We start from the raw sequence: 20,963 nt of genomic DNA on the forward strand, positions 1-20,963 counted from the left end.
TCAGTTGTAAGGTGTCTGTAATGAAGCTTTATTGATAATCCTTGGTCCCATTACAGCTTAAAATTTTAAACTCCAATTGTCACTGGGGCCAAAAAAATTTTTTTGTCTAGATCTACAATAATAAAATATACAGTTTCGACTTACATACAAATTTAACCTAAGAACAAACCTATGGAACCTATCTTGTATGTAACCCGGGGACCGCCTGTATTTAAGAAAACTGGCGCAGTACAAAGCCAGTACAAACTTCCCAAATATGCATAATAATAAAATGATATATTTTTCTGTGCCATTTTGGCTAATGGGAGAATGGAAGCGATACAAGACCGGCCATGCGTAAAGCATAAGTGTACCTGACCTATTACCAAACATTGCATTAGTACAGTATGTGAACACGTGGAATAACACCAGGTCTGAGCATTGTGTATCACAAAAATCCTGCATTTCTAGACAAAAATATCGATTTTCCCTGATCTGGAGAGCGATCAGTGATCATAAAATGACTTGTTTCATACAGATCCATCACTTGACCAGCAGGTGGCAATGTCCACAAAGTAAACTAAAATATTGCGTCCAATAATAGTAATAATATCCAAAAGAAAAATATGTAAAAATAATACTTAGAATATATAGACTTTTCCGAGTCTCCCAATCTTTACTTAAATTCAGTAGCCTGGGAGTAAATCTGATTACAAATTTGCCTCATAATAAGTTACCTATCAAACTGTAATAAACGATGATTGGAAGCATTAATCGTAATTCCTAAGAGCCAGCAACTATGTGGATGAGACTCAAGCTATGACCTTCAGCCTCATACATGGCATGAGAGGGCACATCATGACCTTGCGACTTGTGAATATCTGATACAATGGGGGTCATTTACTAAGGGCCCGATTCGCATTTCCCTGACGTGTAACCTGAATATTTCCGATTTGCGCCATTAGGGCAGATTTACTTACCCGGTCCATTCGCAATCCAGCGGCGCGTTCTCTGTGGTGGATTCGGGTCTTCCGGCGATTCACTAAGGCAGTTCCTCCGACGTCCACCAGGTGTCGCTGCTGCGCTGAAGTCCGCCGAGGTCCGCCAGAGTTCACGATCCTAATCCTGGCGCAGTGCGTGTCCAGCGTCACTTTTTTTTTAATGCGGCGGTTTCTCCGAATCCGTCGGGTTTTAGTTCAGCCACGCCCCCCGATTTCCGTCGCGTGCACGCCGATGCACCACAATCTGATTGCATGCGTCAAAAACCCGGGGCAATTCAGGAAAAATCGGCCCAAATCGGAAATATTCGGGTAACAAGTCGGGAAAACGCGAATTGGGCCCTTAGTAAGTGACCCCCATTGTGTTCCGCCATTCTTATTTCCCACTGCTGTGGACCAATCTATGTGTCATTCCTAACCAACTATTGGACCAGGGCCATAAATTCCCTGTACTGTGTTCGCTGGGTTTGGATGTTCTACCACCTATACAACCAATGACCCACAACTAAATGATCTGAACAGATAAGAACAACCAAAGGTCCTGCACAAGAAGATCACATGACCACAGGTCCTGCAGCATGTAACACATTGCAGCGACAGTTCACAATAGGACAAAGGAATTTTGTTCTACAGCATTAAAACAAATTAAAATTTATGGAAAGAGAAGAATGTCAAGAATCTGCTTACTCCAGATTTTTTTTATAATTTTTAATTAATCCAAATTTTGTTGGTGAAGATTTAATAAAACTTACATCTTTGCGTGTTTCTCTGTCTTGCAGGAGATGCACCTCTGTATTGTCGACTGGTTCACTCCATAGATTCCCAACCACGTAAATGTTCCTCCAACCGCAATTGTCCAAAACGTGTGTCTTCTTAAAGGGTCCACATCAAAGCTTTGGAAATAATTATAGATGATTTAGAATCATTAACATTTGAGTCCACACAGATATTGAATACACGTATAGTTAATAATATTTGTGGATACACTAGATGCTATATATTATGTTTCTATAAGGAGTTAACTTTGTTCTAAATAGTAGTAAAAAAGTTTAAGGACATCTACCACCAGGATGAAGAATTGTAAACCAAGCACACGGACATACTGGTGTTTGCCCCCTGTCGAAGGATCTGCTCTTTTTTTTAGCTTCTTTTGCCCTTGTTTTAAAGAAAAAAAGCTTTAAAAAATATGTAAATTAGCCTGAGGGACTCCAGACTGGAGCCTGGAGCCCCTAAGGCTCATTTGCATACTTTTAAAAGCCTTTTTTATTTAAAAACCAGGGCATAAGAAGCTAAATGGAGCGTAGATCCTGTCAGAGGGGGCACATACCAGTATGTCAGTGTTCTTGGTTTACAATCCTTCATCCTGGTCGTAGATGTCCTTTAACTCATTGGAGAGATCTTGGACACTCCAAACGCCAAAAGTAGAAATGGTCCACAATACATAATAATCATGCCTTTCTCTCGTTTTGGATGAACCATATGTCTATGCATTACAGAATGCAACCACGGAGCTAACTGATAATTATGTAATGACTAATCTATCCCGTGGAGGTGCTGCAGGGGAAACAGTCACTCTGCAAGATTATTTTGCAAATGTAGTTGGAAAACTGGGGTGGGAGGAAATAGCAATGCATCATCCTATGGTTGGCTTTATTTGTGGGACCTGTGTAAAGACAGGGAAGAAGTGAGAACCCTGCCCGTCCCATAAATTCTGTCTATGCCTACTTGTCAGCCCTGCATTAAATGGTAGGTGACAACTGGGAGGCGGTCGCTACCCTGGGTTTGTAAGACAGACAAGAGAGACAGAAAGACAAAAGGCAAAGTAAACTTAGTAATAACCAAGATAACATAATGTACAAAATTGTAAGGCAGTAAAATAGCTACTCCAACTGGCACATTTGGCAAACCCCCAGCCCAGAGAGGCCGCCAGGTTGTAAATCACAGTCTCAAGCAGAGCATAGCCTGCTTATGTCCATGTCCATAAAACTGCAGTAATAATCTATCCACAGAGTTCTAACAACCTAACACACCCTTAAAATATATAGAAACATTACATTGCTCATCTAACAGGACATAACTTCCCACTGAGATACTTCCCACTTTATACTATCTTTTGGATTTCAGGTACTTTAGGATAATAGGTAGTTCAACCAGGGTCGGCTCCAGGTTTCAATAAGCCACTGGGCGACAGCCTCAGTGGGCCCATTTGCAGTGAACTCACATGTCGAAATTAAAAATTTACAAACTAAAACAGTCTCCTGTTCCCTAGTTTATCATCCCAAACAGCCCTCTCATGGTTACTTTATATTAGCCCCCTCACATCCTATGGATTCATTAGATACAGCCCCCCTCTTTTCTTATGTACAGCCTTATGTGGGGCCCCCCTGCAGCTCTGGGCCCCAGCACTTGCCCCAGTATGCCCAGTGCTGGCACCAGTCCTGAATTCAACCATCCCCTTACCCCAGCACATAATCACAATGGGGGTCATTTACTAAGGGCCCGATTCGCGTTTTCCCGACGTGTTACCCGAATATTTCTGATTTGCGCCAATTTCCCCTGAATTGCCTCGGGATTTTGGCGCACGCGATCGGATTGTGGCACATCGGCGCTGGCATGCACGCAACGGAAATCGGGGGCGTGGCCGAACAAAAACCCAACGGATTCGGAAAAACCGCCGCATTTTAAAAAAAAAAAGTGTCGCGGAGCTTGCACTTACCTTCACTCAGCCTGGCTCGGTGAACTCCAGCGCGTTCCGATGCTTTTTAGCGCAGCAGCACCTGGTGGACGGCGGAGGAACTGCCTTAATAAATCCCGTCCGGACCCGAATCCACCGCAGAGAACGCGCCGCTGGATCGCAAATGGACCGGGTAAGTAAACCTGCCCCAATGTTGAAGTTGCTGATAGGATAATTAACCCCTCGTCTTGCTCTTTTGCATAAAAAATAAGACTAATAATAATAATTACTCAGCAATATCCAGACGCGACCCGTTTATAGCCGTCTGCCATACATTGCTTGGCCCTCCATTCTGAATCGTTCCCTCAATGAGTACAGACAGAAATCCGACAACCATAACCACCATCTGAAACGCGTCTGTCCACACCACGGCCTTCAGTCCTCCCTAGGGATAGAATCAAAATTAAACTGGTCAATGGGGGCAGAATATAAACCCTAATAAACATTATAACTGCATTCAGTAAAGCTTAGATTGTGGATGTACCATAAGATCAGGACACTACATACATGTAGTCCTCATGGGAAATTCTACTCTCTCTGGATTTAGTGACTTAAAGGGAACCTGTCACCAGGATCCCCCCCTAAACTACTAGTCTTGTCAGGTAGGGTATAAAGGGTCCACTGTAGAATTCGGTCTAAGAAATCTCTAAGAATTTTTCAGGTTTTTGGTTCTGTGATTAATAGAACTGGACATAGAGGCAGTTAAAATAGTCAGGAATTGGATCTTTATCTGCAGCTTGCAGTTCCCACTATGCATTTAGCTGCCGGTTTCTATGGTTCTGTAGCTCACAAAGCCATAAGCCTGATGTGGTATGAAAGATGAGGTCCTTATCTTTAAAATGTTTTTATGTCCTATAGAACAGAAGATAGCGGCTCCTTTGGTGACACTACCCCTGCACTAGAGCCTTGCAGCACCGGAGTACTGTGTCCAAGTCCTATCCAGGTCAACATCTGCAAAGAGTTTGTATGTTCTCTCCGTGTTTGCATGGGTTTCCTCCAGGTCCTCTGGTTTCCTCCCACATTCCAAAACATACTGGTAGGTTGATTAGATTATGAGCCCCACGGGGACAGGGACTGAACTGGCAAGCTCTGTGCAGCGCTGCAGAATATGTTGGCGCTACATAAATAAATGAATTATTAACCACTAAACGATTGGTGAGAAGAGTCATATTTGCTTGACTTTGGGAGAGATATAGGCAAACGGATGAGATTTCACATAAAAAATGGAATTCTAGAAAGGACATTTCATATCCTACTTGAAGGGGGAAGTATTTTAGTAGGGCAGAACCTGGTGACAGGTTGTCTTTAAGAATAAATCTGTCATCTGGTCCAATTTAAACAAAATAAGTTCCTGTCTTGCCCTGGTGCTGCGCTGGAAATCAATGGTGAGTAGGAGGCACTTGGTGGTGAAACTGGGCAAGAGAAGGTACACTGGACCCTGGGCAATGCCCATGGTGCACCAATATTTTTTCAAGAAGGGAACTTCAACTACATTCCCATACATTTCATTTATGTGTGACCTGGTAGCTGAAAAATTCCCTTCAAAAGTGACCGAATATTGGTTTTAAAAATGTGGCCCTTGAGATCTGTGTAAGCATATCTTTGTGTGTGTGTGCTGTTAGCAGCATCGGCAGTACTGCGAAATATGCTCTTATAATCTAGGATTGTAGCTAGACTTGGAGCACTCTGCTGCACTGTTATGAGAGATCTCTTTACTGTATTTCTGTGAAGCCCTTCCCTCTGAGTAACTGCTGTAGTATTTAAACAGAAACTTGCTACAGCAGCAGTGAGGGACTGTGCTGTGCTCAGTGAGTAGTCCAGCTACAATTCTGGAATTTAAATGCTAATTCATTGATAGTAGACTCCTTTACATTCTAAGAAATTTGGACTATACTGAATGATCCTGGCAATGCTATAGGCTTGTGTAGACTTGGAGATTGCACATAACTTTTTCCATTTTTTTCATTGTTACATAAATGATAACGTACCAAGGTGCAGTAAAAAGTGCAAACTATACCCGTGGCGAATACAGATCCCCAGAGATCGAATCCCGTCACTGGAAATCAATAAAATAAAATATGTTATAGGAAAAGGCATCAATAAGGTTATAGAGTAAGAGGACATACAATGAGGGCTCCATCTGTGTAATATCACCATTGCATATGTATAGGCTTCCATCAGAATGATGCAGAAGGGGGATCTAGAGGGGGTCTGGGAGGGCACAGCATTTACAGTGGACCTTAAACAACATACCTCGTGTACCAACTTGTTAATTAACATATAGATTAAAAGTTAATTTTCTTTTGATAGACAAGTATAAAACAAAGGTATCTCCTAAATCACCTCTACACTACACAGGATGCAGTAGTGGATTATAAAACGGGCGGCTTGGGCGGTAGCCCAGGGCCCAAGCTTTCTAGGGGGCCCACTCATTAAAATTTAAATTAGGTAGGACCTTCACCCATGAAATCCTTGTACATCTGTTCCTGCTCTCAATACAAATGCACGAAAGAGTAATTTCAGGACCTTTGAAGGTCCTGAAACCACAGATTGAAAGCTTCCATTCCCCAAGAATCTGATTCTAGTACCATTTGTAGGAAGCGACTTCCATAGTGTCCACCGGAAGATGTGCCCACAGCTTATGCCCTGGTTTTGACAAATACCTTATATGACATTGGGGCACATTCACTAAGGACCAGGTGATGACTGTTGTAGTTAGGAAGTGTCCGAGACACATGTGGCGCACATGACCCTTTGCGGTCACAGCTGCACTATTTTTTATGCAACACACATTTTGTCATTAAAAGGGGTGTTCCGGTGCTCAGTCGGACCTTGCCCCAGACTTATCATGCAGCGGCCGACAAAAGTGTGTCACACGCCCCATGTTAAATAAAAACAAAAAAGTTGATGCACTTTGGCAGAGCTGTGCAGGGGGGTGGGGGCAAATTCATGAAGAATGGGCATTGCAATTCCTGAATCTGGCTCCCCCTGCACACTACACAGGGAACTGCTCATAGTACAGACTACACTGATTTTAGGAAATGTCCCCCATTGGGGGTCATTTACTAAGGGCCCGATTCGCGTTTTCTCGGCGTGTTACCCGAATATTTCCGATTTGCGCCGATTTTCCCTGTATTGCCCCAGGGTTTTGGCGCGTGCGATCGGATTTTGGCGCATCGGCGCTGGCATGCACGCGACGGAAATCAGGGGGGGGGGCGTGACCGAACGAAAACACGATGGATTCGGAAAAACCGCCGCATTGGGCATATTTACTTACGCAGTCTGTTCGCGATCCAGCGGCGCGTTCTCTGCGGTGGATTCGGGTCCGGCCGGGATTCACTAAGGCAGGTGGCACTGCTGCGCTGAAGAGCATCGGAACACACTCAAATACACCGGCCTATCCTGGATGAAGGTAAGTGCAAGCTCCGCGACACTTTAGGTTTTTTGACTGCTGCAGTTTTTCCGAATCCGTCGGGTTTTCGTTCGGCCACGCCCCCCGATTTCCGTTGCGTGCATGCCGACGCCGATGCACCAAAATCCGCTTGCGTGCACCACAACCCCGGGGCAATACAGGGAAAATCGGCGCAAATCGGAAATATTCAGGTAACACGTCGGGAAAATGCAAATCGGGCCCTTAGTAAATGACCCCCATTATGTTTGCTCAGGCCAGGTTTATCACCAAATGTACTTTGTCTATAAGTGTAATATACTTTCTTTATGTTATATACAGATGACTTTTTACTTATATTACCCCCAGGATTCTATGGGGGAGATTTATCATAAGTCTCTTAGAAAAGAACTGTTCTAGTTGCCCAAGACAACCAATCAGAGATCAGCTTTCATTTCCCCACAGCTGTTTATAAAATGAAAGCTGAGCTCTGATTGGTTTCCATGGACAACTAGAACGATTTTACCTCAGAAACTTGATGATAAATCTCCCATGTCAAACAGGGTCATGGCCAATCATGTTTTGTAGTGAACTTGACCAACAAACTTTTTATATTGGCTCCTTGTAAATGTGCCTGGGTTATCGCCTTGTTGTCTTTAGTTTATATTACTCACAAGGCTCAATTGTAGCCGTCTAGGCCGGACGTGGAAAGTTGCCAGATAATCCTTGTAGAATCAATACGGTCTCTTTATTTGCTTTGTGTATCTTTGTTGTTTTTGTTTGGGCAGTGTGAGATTTTGTACCGCATTACGGAAAAAGACATTACATTGTGACATTATATTTTCTCAAACATCAGATAGAAAAGAAGGGGCTTTCTTGTAGTAATAGATCATCCTCATAGACTGTAAGCTCTTGTGTCACCCCCTCATCCTCATAGACTGTAAGCTCTTGTGTCACCCCCTCATCCTCATAGACTGTAAGCTCTTGTGTCACCCCCTCATCCTCATAGACTGTAAGCTCTTGTGTCACTCCCTCATCCTCATAGACTGTAAGCTCTTGTGTCACCCCCTCATCCTCATAGACTGTAAGCTCTTGTGTCACCCCCTTATCCTCATAGACTGTAAGCTCTTGTGTCAGCCCTTCATCCTCATAGACTGTAAGCTCTTGTGTCACCCCCTCATCCTCATAGACTGTAAGCTCTTGTGTCACCCCCTTATCCTCATAGACTGTAAGCTCTTGTGTCACCCCTCATCCTCATAGACTGTAAGCTCTTGTGTCCCCCCTCATCCTCATAGACTGTAAGCTCTTGTGTCACCCCCTCATCCTCATAGACTGTAAGCTCTTGTGTCACCCCCCTCATCCTCATAGACTGTAAGCTCTTGTGTCACCCCCCTCATTCTCATAGACTGTAAGCTCTTGTGTCTCCCCTCATCCTCATAGACTGTAAGCTCTTGTGTTACCCCCTCATCCTCATAGACTGTAAGCTCTTGTGTCACCCCCTCATCCTCATAGACTGTAAGCTCTGAATTCACCACCCCCTTATCCTCATAGACTGTAAGCTCTTGTGTCATTCCCTCATCCTCATAGACTGTAAGCTCTTGTGTCACCCCCTTATCCTCATAGACTGTAAGCTTTTGTGTCACCCCTCATCCTCACAGACTGTAAGCTCTTGGAAGCAGGACCCTCACTTCTATTATTCCATATGACTGTTTGTACTCTGTAATGTAATATTATATTTGTATATGTCTCCCATGCTATGTAGAGCGCTACAGCATATGATGGTGCCATATAAATAAAGATTATTATTATTATCAATGGTTGAGCTGTATGAGTTTTGACTTGACACCTAGTATCCGCACCGACAAACTGCATGGTGCCACATAAACAGAGAGCACAAAGGAGAAAGGGTCAAAGTTGGATCAGTGGGGGAGATTTATCAAAAGTGTCTGAGGTAAAACTGTTCAAGTTGCACTATAATTTTATAATCAGCTGTGGGAAAATGAAAGCTGAGCTCTCATTGGCCGCCATGGGCAAACAGAACAGTCCTGCTCTCAGGCACTTCTGATATATCTTCCCAAAGGTCTCTGTAGTGGACAAAGCTGTAACTACAACTATTACTGCAGTTCTGGGGCTTAGACACTATGGGAACATGAAGCCACCTGCCTGTTGCTCCCACCATTGGCCTCCACCAACCAACTATTGATGGTCTATAATGAGGATATAATGAGGATAGGCTACCAATAGATTAGACTTGTGGTCCAGACCACATATAATGGTCTGGACCATTAGACAAGCCTAAAGCCAAACTAGTCTGGAAGTAAAATAGGTCCACAGCCCACTCTCCATCCCAATGTCTCATGTGGACTTACCTTGATTCAAAGCCAATGCCGGGGCATAGACCACTACTCCAGTGTACAGAATCTGTAAATGGAAATTATAAAGAAGGTGTTACGTTGTTGAGCTGGTTATCTATGCAATCAAAAACTTTTTTTATAAGAACTATTGTGGGTCATCATCTCTACCATTTGTCAGGCACCAGGGGTAGTGGACCCACTGGACCACCATGGACGATGGCGCAAGCCAACACCTTGGAGTGGAGTCTAAGTGGCACCCGGTTTTCACCAGAGCCCTCCGCAAAGCGGGTGGACTTGCTGCGGCAGCGTGCCATCAGGTCGCTCCACAGGTGTGACTTTGTCCGCGGTGGTGGCCAAGGCGTAGTACAAAGTCGTAAGGCAAGATCATGGTAGGGGACAGGCAGGAGATCGAGAAAGGCCCACACGGGATCAGAGTCGGGGACGTAGCAGAAGGTCAGGACAGGCAGAACAGGATGGAAGTCATCACGGAAGCGGGGTCACAGCAGGGAGGCAGAATACTAGCATCAGACAAGTTTTTATGAGGCACAAAGATCCGGCAGGGTGCACAGGGAGAGGCTTGCTTATGTAGAATTCTGGGAATGGACTGCACCAATCAATGGTGCACTGGACCTTTAAATTTTCGGGAGCTGGCGCGTGCGCGCCCTAGGAGGCGGGTCTGTCCGCCGTAGATGAAGCAGGTAAGTCAGGGTGCCCGGCACTGGGGCACATAGAGAGGTAAGGGTGAGTCCTCGACCTGCGACGGGGATCGCGAGAGCACCCGTGACACCATACTTCCAATGTGTATATAATTTTCCAAATTTTTATTTATTCAATATTGCCAATGGATTAAGCCTGTTGTATTGTGAGAAAGGGAAGAAATAGCAAAACGTAATCAACTGTATATTTTTAAAAATATTATTCAAATTTACAGGTTCTTACCGTTTGTATAATATACATAATTGTTGCTGCAATTCGGACAACTTTGTTAAACCGGAGTTCTAGGTACTGGAGGACAGAAAACAAAAGAAATTGTAAGAAGTAAGTTTTTAGAATAAATCCACATTACATTCATTCACTGACACACAACATTGCTCTACTTGTAAGGTGGGTATACCTTAATTTATAGCCAATACCCATTGGGGCACATTTACTAAGGGTCCGAACCCGGCATTATCGTTGGGTATCGTTGAGGTGAACTCTGGCGGATCTCAGCGCGTAAGCGACACATGCAGGAAATTGGACGCATGATCTTAGTGAATCGCGGCAGACCCGAATCCTCGTCGGACAACGACGGGACGGGTAAGTAAATGTGCCCCATTATCTGCACTTTAATCTGTGCTGAACATGGAACAAAGTCGATCACATGGTCAAATTGGTTCTCTGATATGTTTTTCCCAACTACTCTTCGATGGCATTTCTCGGGAGAAGGCTAACCAGGTTGTCGCCAAACAACCATACCTGGACACCCCTTTAACAAGAGCCCCCAGGCAGATGCAAGGTCTTGTTCTTATGGGTTATACATAGTTAAAATCGGATGAAAAACAACGGCTTTCAGTGGAAATGTTATCTGGGAGCCATAATTCATGGGATCCCATGAAAAGAAAATGGCTTTTGCTATATATGTTGCTAAATGCTTCTATATGGAATAGTATATACAAACGGGTATGCCTAATATATACCACCCAAAGAAAGCAAAATACACTATATTTTGCCCACAATGGAATAAGAGGACGACGAGGATTTGGGTCTACCGGTGATTTACTAAGGTCGTGCGCCCCATGTCCACTAGGTGTCACTGCTGCGGCGAGGTCCAACAGAGTTCACCATCTTCTCCCTGGTGCAAAACGGCCAACGGCCAAAAAATCAGGCAAAATCCGATCGCGTGCGCCAAAATCCCGGCGGAATTCAGCGCAAAACGGAAAAAGTCTGGAAACTCAACGAAAGTGCGGCCGCGGAGCCCTTAGGAAATGAGCCCCAATGAGTCCATTACTCTAAGGCACTCTCCTCACTTATTCCCTATCCATAATCTCTGAAGTTTTACTACTGAGGTCCCGAGCCGCATGACCATTAGTGCCATAAATGCTAATTGGTTATTGACGTTGAATGTGTGTTAATAATCCATTCATACAGTGGGCACCACTTTGTCTCAATAGTAGATACTGGTCTATAAACAGAAGACTATTATGCGTGATTATGGATCAGAATGGTCAATGAGAAAATATGGCTAATGGTAAAATGAGTAAATAACACCGGTCACTTTGTCAGACACCAGGGGTAGTGGACCCACTGGACCACCGCGGACGATCACATAAGACAGCTGGGATCGGAGTCTAAGTGGTACCCAGTTTCCACCAGAGCCTGCTGCAAAGCGGGTTGTACTTGCTGTGGCGTGGTACCACCAGGTCGCTCTGCAGGTCTACGATGGTGCCCAAGGCGAAGTACAAATTTGTATAGCAGAATCGTAGTACATAACGGAAGGTCAGGACAGGCAGCATGGGATCGAGGTGAATAAGGGAACCGGGGTCACAACAGGAATTCACAACACGAACACAGGGCATGAGGAATAAGATTTCCCTAAGGCTATGAGGCACAAAGATCCAGCAGGGGTCACAGGAAGGGGCTGGATATTTAACAGAATGGGCGGCCGACCAGCACCAATTATCTGCGCGCTTGCCCTTTAAAGCTCTGGAAGCCGCCGCACACACCCTAGGAGGGGGGAACGTGCACAGGAATGCCGGAGCCAGCACTAAATCGAAGCAGGTGAGAAAGGGAACGGGGTCCTGGGGAGAGGAGAGGGGCACGGGTGTGCCTACGAGCCGGGACATAGGTCACAGGAGCACCCATGACACACTTTAAGAGACCTACACCAGAATTCAGGGCTATACTGTTGCTGTTTATATGGGCGGTTAATGATTCTTCATCTGATTGACTGTTGGTACTGTATAATTACTACCAGCACCCATCTACCTGTATACAATGGGCAACTCTTATTTACATTATAAATCACTACAGCAACAAAACAGCAACAGATAAGACAATCTCCAATGTCTTCTACCATACAAATTTCAATTTTTCTCAAAAGTCAAGCTTTGTACACCAATAGTTGAATGGACTTTGAAAAATAACTTCTTTCTTCGAGAAATAGGCCTTGTCGTAAAGGAAATCTACCACCACGGATCTACCTATTAAGGTAGATCCGGTGGCATGTTCCTCTAGTGTAGAGTAGTATAGCCCTGTTTAGGGCTAATTCGTTTGTGGCCCAGAACTTTTATACATTTTAATTCCCCTAATATGCTAATTTTCTAAAGAGGCTACTGGGGCATGGAGTAGCCGGAGCTGAGGCTACACGGCACGGCTACCCCACGCCCCAGTAGCCTCTTGCATTCCGCCTAATACATCTTCAGCGCACAGCTACTAGGGCTACGAAGGGTTCTACACATATGCACAGAGCTGGCCGCCAGCTGCGTGGTCTCGGCTTCAAAGACGTAGCTACTGCTCATGCACAGAACCCAGCTTCGCAGACGAGTGTGTGTAGCTACCAGGAGCTGCGGGCTGAAGATGCATTGGTTAGCAGAACGCAAGAAGCTACTGGGCCCAGTAGCCTCTTTAGAAAATTTGCATATTAGGGGAATTAAAATGTATAAAACCTCTGGGCCACAAACGAATTAGCCCTAAAAAGGGCAATACTACTCTACATTAGAGGAACCTGCCACCGGATCTACCTTAATAGGTAGATCCCTGGTGGTAGGTTTTCTTTAAGGGCTTACCTGCAGTTTGGACAAGCCCCGTGAACTGGGCTGAGCCTAAAGACAAGAGTTGAGCGCTTCAAAAAGTTAAGATGGACCTCTTTTACGATGTGACCTCCTTAACCGTTTTAAGGATGTAAGATGCCAACGAATTATGCATTTTTAGCTATTAAGACTTTTGCTGTTAGATATGCTAATACTTCCCACTCACCTCATAAGTACTTGTAATACCGGATCTGTAGAAGATCGGAATAAAGAGCTCGGCTGAAAAAACGATTACTAATGTATAGGAGATGTAGAAAAATAAATAGTATGCTCCAAAGCGAACAACTTCCGAAGGAGTCCCCAAAACCGTGATGGCAGACATGAAACTAGCCGTCAACGACAAAGCTACAGGTCCACATGTCATCTGTCTCCCACCGATCAGAAATTCCTTGGATGTTTTATTTTTCCTTTCTTTTATTGCAAAGAAGACCCCGATACCTGCCGAGACGACCAGCAAGGCGGCAAACACCACATAGTCCCACACCGAAAAATTGGGAATCTCTGGTTTCTCAAAAGCCGACATCTTCGGTTCTCCGTAACGTTCAGACAATGCAGGTGAAATGCCTCTACTCAGTCCATTGAGTCAACATCAAAGTCAATAAAAAGGATCAAAATGAGTGAGTGTGGAAAGATAGCAGCAGTAGCATGAAGTGTCAAGAGGTAGATTGATGGCTTGAAGTGTGAAGAGTTAGATCAATGACGTATCTGACTATAAATTGCATCTTCAGAAGTTCTCAGGTGAGGCCAAGGGCTGACAAGGAACCAATGGCGTCGCTTAATTACCTGATAACACTCTTGTCGAATCGGTCTTTTTATTTGGTTAAACATTACTTAGACAAACATAAATGAGCTCTAGAGAGTCATAAAACTAGGGTTTACTTGCACCAAAATAGAAAAGAATATCTATTAGAACATCTACCCCGATGACCACTGGATATTGAAAGTATGTTCCACCTGTGAGCTTTAGAAGAGAGCTTTAACTTAACCATTTTATCAACATTTTCAGCAAAACAACATAAGAAAGGAAGGGATTGAAGAGGAAGGAAAGAATTCAGATACTCGAGAAATTGGGCCAAACTCATAGGGGCAGATTTACTTACCCGGTCCTGTCGCGATCCCGAGGTGCGTTGTCCGACGAGGATTCGGGTCTGCCACGATTCACTAAGATTGTGCGCCCGAGTTCCTGCATCCGTCGCTTCTGTGCCGAGGTCCGCCGGAGTTCACCTTCTTCTTCCCGGTGCTTGTAAGTGCATCTCTTGCGACACAATTCTAAATGTTAAATCTTGTGCATTGTCCGAATCAGTCAGGTTGTCCAACGGCCAGGTCCCCCGATTTGTGTCACATGGAAGCCGGCGCCAATGTGCCAAAATCCGATCGTGTGCGCCAAAATCCCAGGGCAATTCAGCGCAAAACAGAAATCATCGGGAAACCTGACGAAAATGCGTCCGACGGACCCTTAGTAAATGAGCCCCATTGTACCATTGTGTCGCATAATCTATGTAGATATTTTATGACTCAATGAGCATCCTTTCAAAATTTACAAAACATCAATCATGAATATATATGTGCAAATAGTTGGGACTTTTTTTATATTTTACCTTTGATTTTTTAAAATGTTTTAAAATTTTACCTAGCCCATATCTCTTTGTTTAATTTACCTGTCACTAGGGACTTCATTTTCACTAAAGACAGGTTGCAAAAACCCATTACACCTGCGTTGCACATATCTCTTCTCTAAGCATTTGCATTACAATATAATTGTTATAACTTACCCTGTACCCTGACAGAAACCTCTGTGTAGTCCCAGGGTTTGGGATTTGAAGTCACATGTTGTCTTTTGAAAGGCATCCAAGCCTTTCAAAAGACAACATGTGACTTGTCTGTGCTGCAGACTCCTCAGCTCTTAGCCCCCACCCATTGTGCTCCTTTGCATCTCCTCCCTCTCCCACTGATGTCAGCTCACTAGGCTGTGAGCTCTGTGAAGGAGCAGGAGGAGCTGTAGAGGAGCACAAAGGTGGGGGCTGAGAGCTGAGGAGTCTACAGCACAGACAAGTCAAATTGTGTCTTTTGAAATGCATCAAAACCAAAGCCAAACCCCTGGGACTACACAGAGGATTCTGTCAGCATGCAAGGTAAGTTATAATACACAATTATATTGTAATGCAAATGATTAGATACCACAGAAAGACATATGTGCAATGCAGCTGTAACGAGCTTCTGTAACCTGCCTTAAGTGAAAATCAGATCTCTGGTGACAGATTCCCTTTAAAATCTGGAATCAATTATGTCTTTTGAAATGCATCAAAACCAAAGCCCAACCCCTAGGACTACACAGAGGATTCTGTCAGCATGCAAGGTAAGTTATAATACACAATTAGATTATAATGCAAATGATTAGATAACACAATAAGACATATGCAGCTGTAATGGGCTTCTGTAACCTGCCGTTAGTGAAAATCAGATCTCTGGTGACAGATTCCCTTTAAAATCTGGAATCAATGACTGTTTTAGCTAGCACCATTTAGATGCTTCATTTGATCCCCTGATAAAAATGTGAACCTGATGGAAGTTTGCTGTAGAAACAGAACATAATACTCTTCCAACTCATGGATATTAGGGATCAAGTTAGGATCTTAGTATTATTTAGACTGTCAAAAATCTTTTCCAGGTTAGTCCTCCCAACCAATACCTATTTTCTAGGCAATGTCCCATAAGAAAATCATCTTAATAGTTGTTTTGGGTCCTTTCCCCTCATTATTATGGGTAAAATTGAATGGCTGGATGATAGACTACTATATATCTTCAATTAGAGACAGTGGGGGTCATTTACTAAGGGCCCGATTCGCGGTTTCCCGATGTGTTACCTGAATATTTCCGAATGGCGCAGATTTTCCCTTTATTGCCCCGGGATTTGCACTTACCTTCACTAGGAATAGGCCGGTGAACTTGAGTGCATTCCGGGGAACTTCAGCGCGGCAGCGCCACCTGGTGGACGTCGGAGGAACTACCTTAGTGAATCCCGGCCGGACCCGAATCCACCGCAGAGAACGCGCCGCTGGATCGCGAATGGACCGGGTAAGTAAATCTGCCCCAGTGGGGCTTATTTACTAAGGGTTTGCAGATCACACTTAGGGGCACATGATCTTACTGAATTGCGCCAGAGTGCATTATCGTCTGATACTCCGCACTTCGTGAACTCCACTGGACGTGTAAGTAAATGTGCCCCAGTATATCCTTCTGTAGGAGTTGCAATGTCCTTTCCTTCTAGCTTTCCCCTCCCCTCATTAATCCACTTTCATAATCCTTCCACGATATAGATACCTTGCTCTCTCCTCCTAAGGAGCAATAACCCTGATACAGTTGCCTACACATGGAATTTCCGGTTTGGCTGCTTTAAAGTGGTATTCTCATTTTGGCATTCAAATTTAATTACATTCATCTGTCATATACATTCATTTTTTCAATTGGATGCTATTAAAAAATATGTACAAGTGTGGAGATAATTTCCCATAAATGTAGCCATTTGGTCCCTTAGAAACACACAAGGGACAGCTGTCCTTGGATACAACCACTGCTGCTGGAGTGATTGGGCAAAGCAACAAATTATTTTTACATATGAAATGGTCAGGAGTTACTGCATGTCCCACAGTCGTCCTGTGGTAACGAATACTGAATCCAGATGAGTCTCAATAGTGCATGCCAGGACACTTCTGAAAGAGCGTTGTGGTGGTTGTATCCAAGGACGACTATCTCTTTTCTAAGAAACAACATGGTTACATTTATTGGAAATTATCTTTGCACGGGTAGATTTTAATAACATGCAATGGAAGAAATGTAAATATAAAGCAGATGAATTGAATTAAATGTAAATGCCCAGGTGGGAATACCCCTTTCAGTTAATTAACATTCTGTTGCCTAAAGAAAAGTTGTCTTATAACTGCTAAGCCTCTTCAGTGAGAAAAAGTTCTTGTTTGGAGCTGAATCTAAGGCAACTCTTCCCTTAACCCTGATCTGTGCTGCTGATGAGTAAAACCCCCAAAACAGGGTTTCTATAAATCTGATTTGACTAACATCATCTCATTTGCATAATGCACCTTAGGTGAAAAGTTGGGATGACTGTGAAATATAACCTGCCCATTCAGGCTATTACTCTTCTGGAGCTTCTCATGTGTTCTGATTCAGTGGGGCACAATTACTAAGGGTCCGTCAGACGCATTTCCGTCGGGTTTCCCAAATTTTTTCGCTTTGCCCTGAATTGCACAGGGTTTTTGGCGCACGCGATCGGATTGTGGTGCATCAGCACCGGCTTTCATGCGACACAAATCGGACAACCCAACTGATTCGGACTAACCGCAGAATTTAAAAATGCAATTGTTTTGCAAGATCAGCACTCACATGCACCAGAAGGAAGAAGGTGAACTCCGGCGGACATGAGTGGGGAAGCGACACGTGCAGGAAATTGAACGCACGATCTTAGTGAATCGCGGCAGCTCCGAATCCTCATCGGACATTCCGGATCGGCGGCGTCAACGGGACGGGTAAGTAAATGTGCCCCAGTATCTCTTACTAGAGTATCAAAAGTATCCCTCTATATAGTAAGACATTGGTTCCTGAAGAACATCTGGCATAGTCTTGTATTCATCATGGCCATTTTCTATTTATGTCTATTGGAGCACCGAAAATAGTCAAGGCTATACACCCAGATATTTTAATCACTCCCATAGACTTGAATGGAGAGCAGTCACGAATTTGACCAATGGTGGGACCATCATCTGTCGTGTGCTTGTAATGCCTCATGTGAATGGGTTATAAATATTAAACATAAGAAGACCCTTTAAGTGTCAGACAAGTTTGGGGGTCCCATGCCCCAACTTATTAATGGAGTCATTTCGAGAAATGTGCTGTAAAGAACCTTAGTACATTGCTTGGCCATCTCCATCTATGCAATAGGAGCCCCAAGGGCCGGCGCCCGCACTGGGCATACCAGGGCAAGCGCCGGGCCCGGAGCAGCTGGGGGGCCCACGTAAGGCTGTACATAAGGAATCAATGGGGTGAGGGGGGATTTTATCTAATGAATCCAAAGGGTATGAGGGGGGCTCATATAAAATAACCATGAGGGAGCTGTTTGGTATGATAAACTAGGGAACAGGAGACTGTTTTAGTTTCAATGCTGCCACATGAGTTCACGGCAAAGGGGCCTACTGAGGCTCTGTCGCCCAGTGGCCTACTGAAACGTGGAGTCACCCCTAGGAAAACCTATTGTCATTCCATTGGTCAGACAGCCACCAATCACCTTTAAAGAGTTTAAATTTTGGACAACCCCTTAAGTAACGACCAATCACTTCCTGCTACAGTGAATGTAAGTGACGTCAATACTAACTGTTCATTAACTACCAATATTGATCGCGTCACCTTTTACGGCTCTAGCAAAGGGGTCAAAGATGTTTATAGTTGCTTAACTCCTAATCTTCACAGTCGATTTCCTTCGATTTTTTGGCAGACATCTAAGATACCAGTTCCAGAGAATAAGTGTCAAGTTTTTTCTTTTATTGTATAATAAAAAATGTCATAAGAAATTTATGGAAGGAGAGTTTGTTTCTCATGTGTCTAGCCTATGAGATGAAGGTATGAGACATAATCTGGAGAAGTTAGAATTAGATTGACTATGGAGACCAATGTTGTAGGGGTGATGTAAGGAGCCGTCAGCTGGACTCTGCTCATCACTTTCCTCTATTAGTGCAGATCTCAGGTGACCAGTGTTCCCAACAGCAGAAACCAGCCACATTTTGACACTGCATAGAGAATTCCTTTGGAGGCGGAGAGTTTAGTGCTAAAGTCAAGCTCTCCCCACCTCAGAATGCCCCGCTTCTTCAGCCAACATCAAGCAGTAGACTACACGAGACCTGGTGAGTGACTTCCCTGGATGCTGATTGGTCATTTTCAGTAAAGGTGGTTTGCTAAGGTGGGGAGAGCTTGACTTCCGTGTTAAAATCTATTCAACCAGTTTGCAAAATGACTTCGAAGTAGATTTTCTGGATGATGCCACCATGCTAGGTCATAATAAATCAAGTTCTGGGAGGTGTTAAGCTGCTTGACAACACTGCTAATGATTTCTGCTGACAGGTTCCCTTTAACTTCCACAGACAAGCTATTTTGAAGAGACAACAGCTTTATTCGGCTTACAATACAGTATGCTGTACATTCTATAGTGGCAGATATTGGAATCGCAGTTTAGCCCCATTTCTGTGAATGGGACTGAATTATAACCAGGTCATGTGATTGGTGCTCAAAAATGGTGCTCAACTAGTTGAAGCTCTGAATTCCTAAATGTGAGGTTGCGGCTTGTCAGACCCCAGGATCTAATATTGATGACCTGTCTGTAGGATAAGTCATCAACATTTTAGTTGCTAAGAAAACCATAGAAATTGTGAGAGCTCATTGGTGGGAGTCCCATTTATTTGAGGTACAATGGACCACCGTTCTCTCAATCCATGGAGTCTCACCATGGGGACCCAATTGATCAGGAATTTATTACATATGTTTATAAGGGAATAACTTGTTGTGACCACACAACCCCTTCAAAAAAATTTTCGGAAATGGCAAAATTAAAGGACATCTACCACCAGGATGAAGGATTGGAAAGTCAGCACACTGACATACTGGTGTGCGCCGCCTCTGGCAGGATCTGCTCTGATTTTAGCTTATTATGACCTTGTTTTTGCAAAGAAGGCTTTACAATTATGCAAATAAGCCTCAGGGGCTCCAGACTCCATAGATATCCATTGAGCCTTGAGCCCCTCGGGTTAATTTGCATAATTGCATAATTTGTAAAGATAATTTATAATTTTTTTGTAAAAACAAGTGCATAAGAAGCTAAAAGAAATGTGCACCCTGCCAGAGGGGGAACACACCAGTATGTCAGTGTACTTGGTTTACAATCCTTCATCCTGGTGGTAGATTTCCTTTAAATAATGACATAAGTACTTTGAAGTCTTATTACAAAAGAATAGACTTACCTCATATGTACTGGTAATTCCCGACCTGTAGAACACAGGTACAAAAAGTTCTGCTGAAAAAATGACAACGAATGTATAGGCGATAAAAAACAAACCAAAGGAGGCTCCAAAACGATAGACTTCAGCCGGGGCCCCTAGGACTGTCACCGCAGACATAAAGCTGGCGGTCAGAGATAGCGCCACCGGTCCACATGTCATCTGTTTACCGCCAACGAGAAAGTCGGACGAGGTTGTCTTTTTTCTCTCTTTTATAGCAAAAAACACCCCAATTCCTGCCGAAATCAAAAACAACGCTGCAAAAATGACATAGTCCAATATCGCAAAAGTTATGATGTCCGGAATCTGGAACTTGGGCATTTTGTTATCAAATTCTTAATTATTTTGTGGAGAAATAAATCTTCACTGTGCAGACGGAGATGTGAAGTCATGAAGGAGACCAAGGAGTTCACAAGGGACTTTTATGCAGCTTTTTTGGGTTGGGTTAACCATTAGTTTTGTACTCAGCAGTTCTACACCTCTAATTTACTATTATCTGCCACGAGGCTTCATCAGACATTGGTTTTTAAATAGTTTGTGACATCAAATTGGTTTATTACTACAGTGATAACATTATATAATTATAGTGTAATAATTTTACGATTTTTTTTTTTGTATTATTGCAACTTTATTCTGTTATTTATCTATGTAATAACCATAAAGTGTC

The 20,963-nt window shown here is 43.7% G+C and overlaps 1 protein-coding gene across 2 annotated transcripts in view; it reads right to left on the bottom strand.

The window, feature by feature from the left end:
* Window positions 1-20,666, bottom strand: part of LOC140069030 (sodium-coupled monocarboxylate transporter 2-like) — a 32,523-nt gene extending 11,857 nt beyond the window's left edge. Inside the window, exons 1-6 of one of the 2 annotated variants that reach the window (XM_072114370.1) lie at window positions 20,261-20,666; window positions 10,393-10,458; window positions 9,469-9,520; window positions 5,700-5,767; window positions 3,942-4,096; window positions 1,730-1,870 (exon numbers count right to left, since the gene is read on the bottom strand). In XM_072114370.1, the coding sequence (XP_071970471.1) occupies window positions 1,730-1,870; window positions 3,942-4,096; window positions 5,700-5,767; window positions 9,469-9,520; window positions 10,393-10,458; window positions 20,261-20,617 (839 nt within the window). In that variant the 5' untranslated portion in view covers window positions 20,618-20,666. Of the gene's footprint in view, window positions 1-1,729; window positions 1,871-3,941; window positions 4,097-5,699; window positions 5,768-9,468; window positions 9,521-10,392; window positions 10,459-13,410; window positions 13,940-20,260 lie in introns of those variants that run through there. The other variant, XM_072114369.1, reaches the window with a different exon arrangement.
* Window positions 20,667-20,963: the final 297 nt, after the last annotated feature.

Source organism: Engystomops pustulosus, chromosome 7 (genome assembly GCF_040894005.1).
Source record: "Engystomops pustulosus chromosome 7, aEngPut4.maternal, whole genome shotgun sequence".
Lineage (NCBI taxonomy): Eukaryota > Metazoa > Chordata > Amphibia > Anura > Leptodactylidae > Engystomops > Engystomops pustulosus.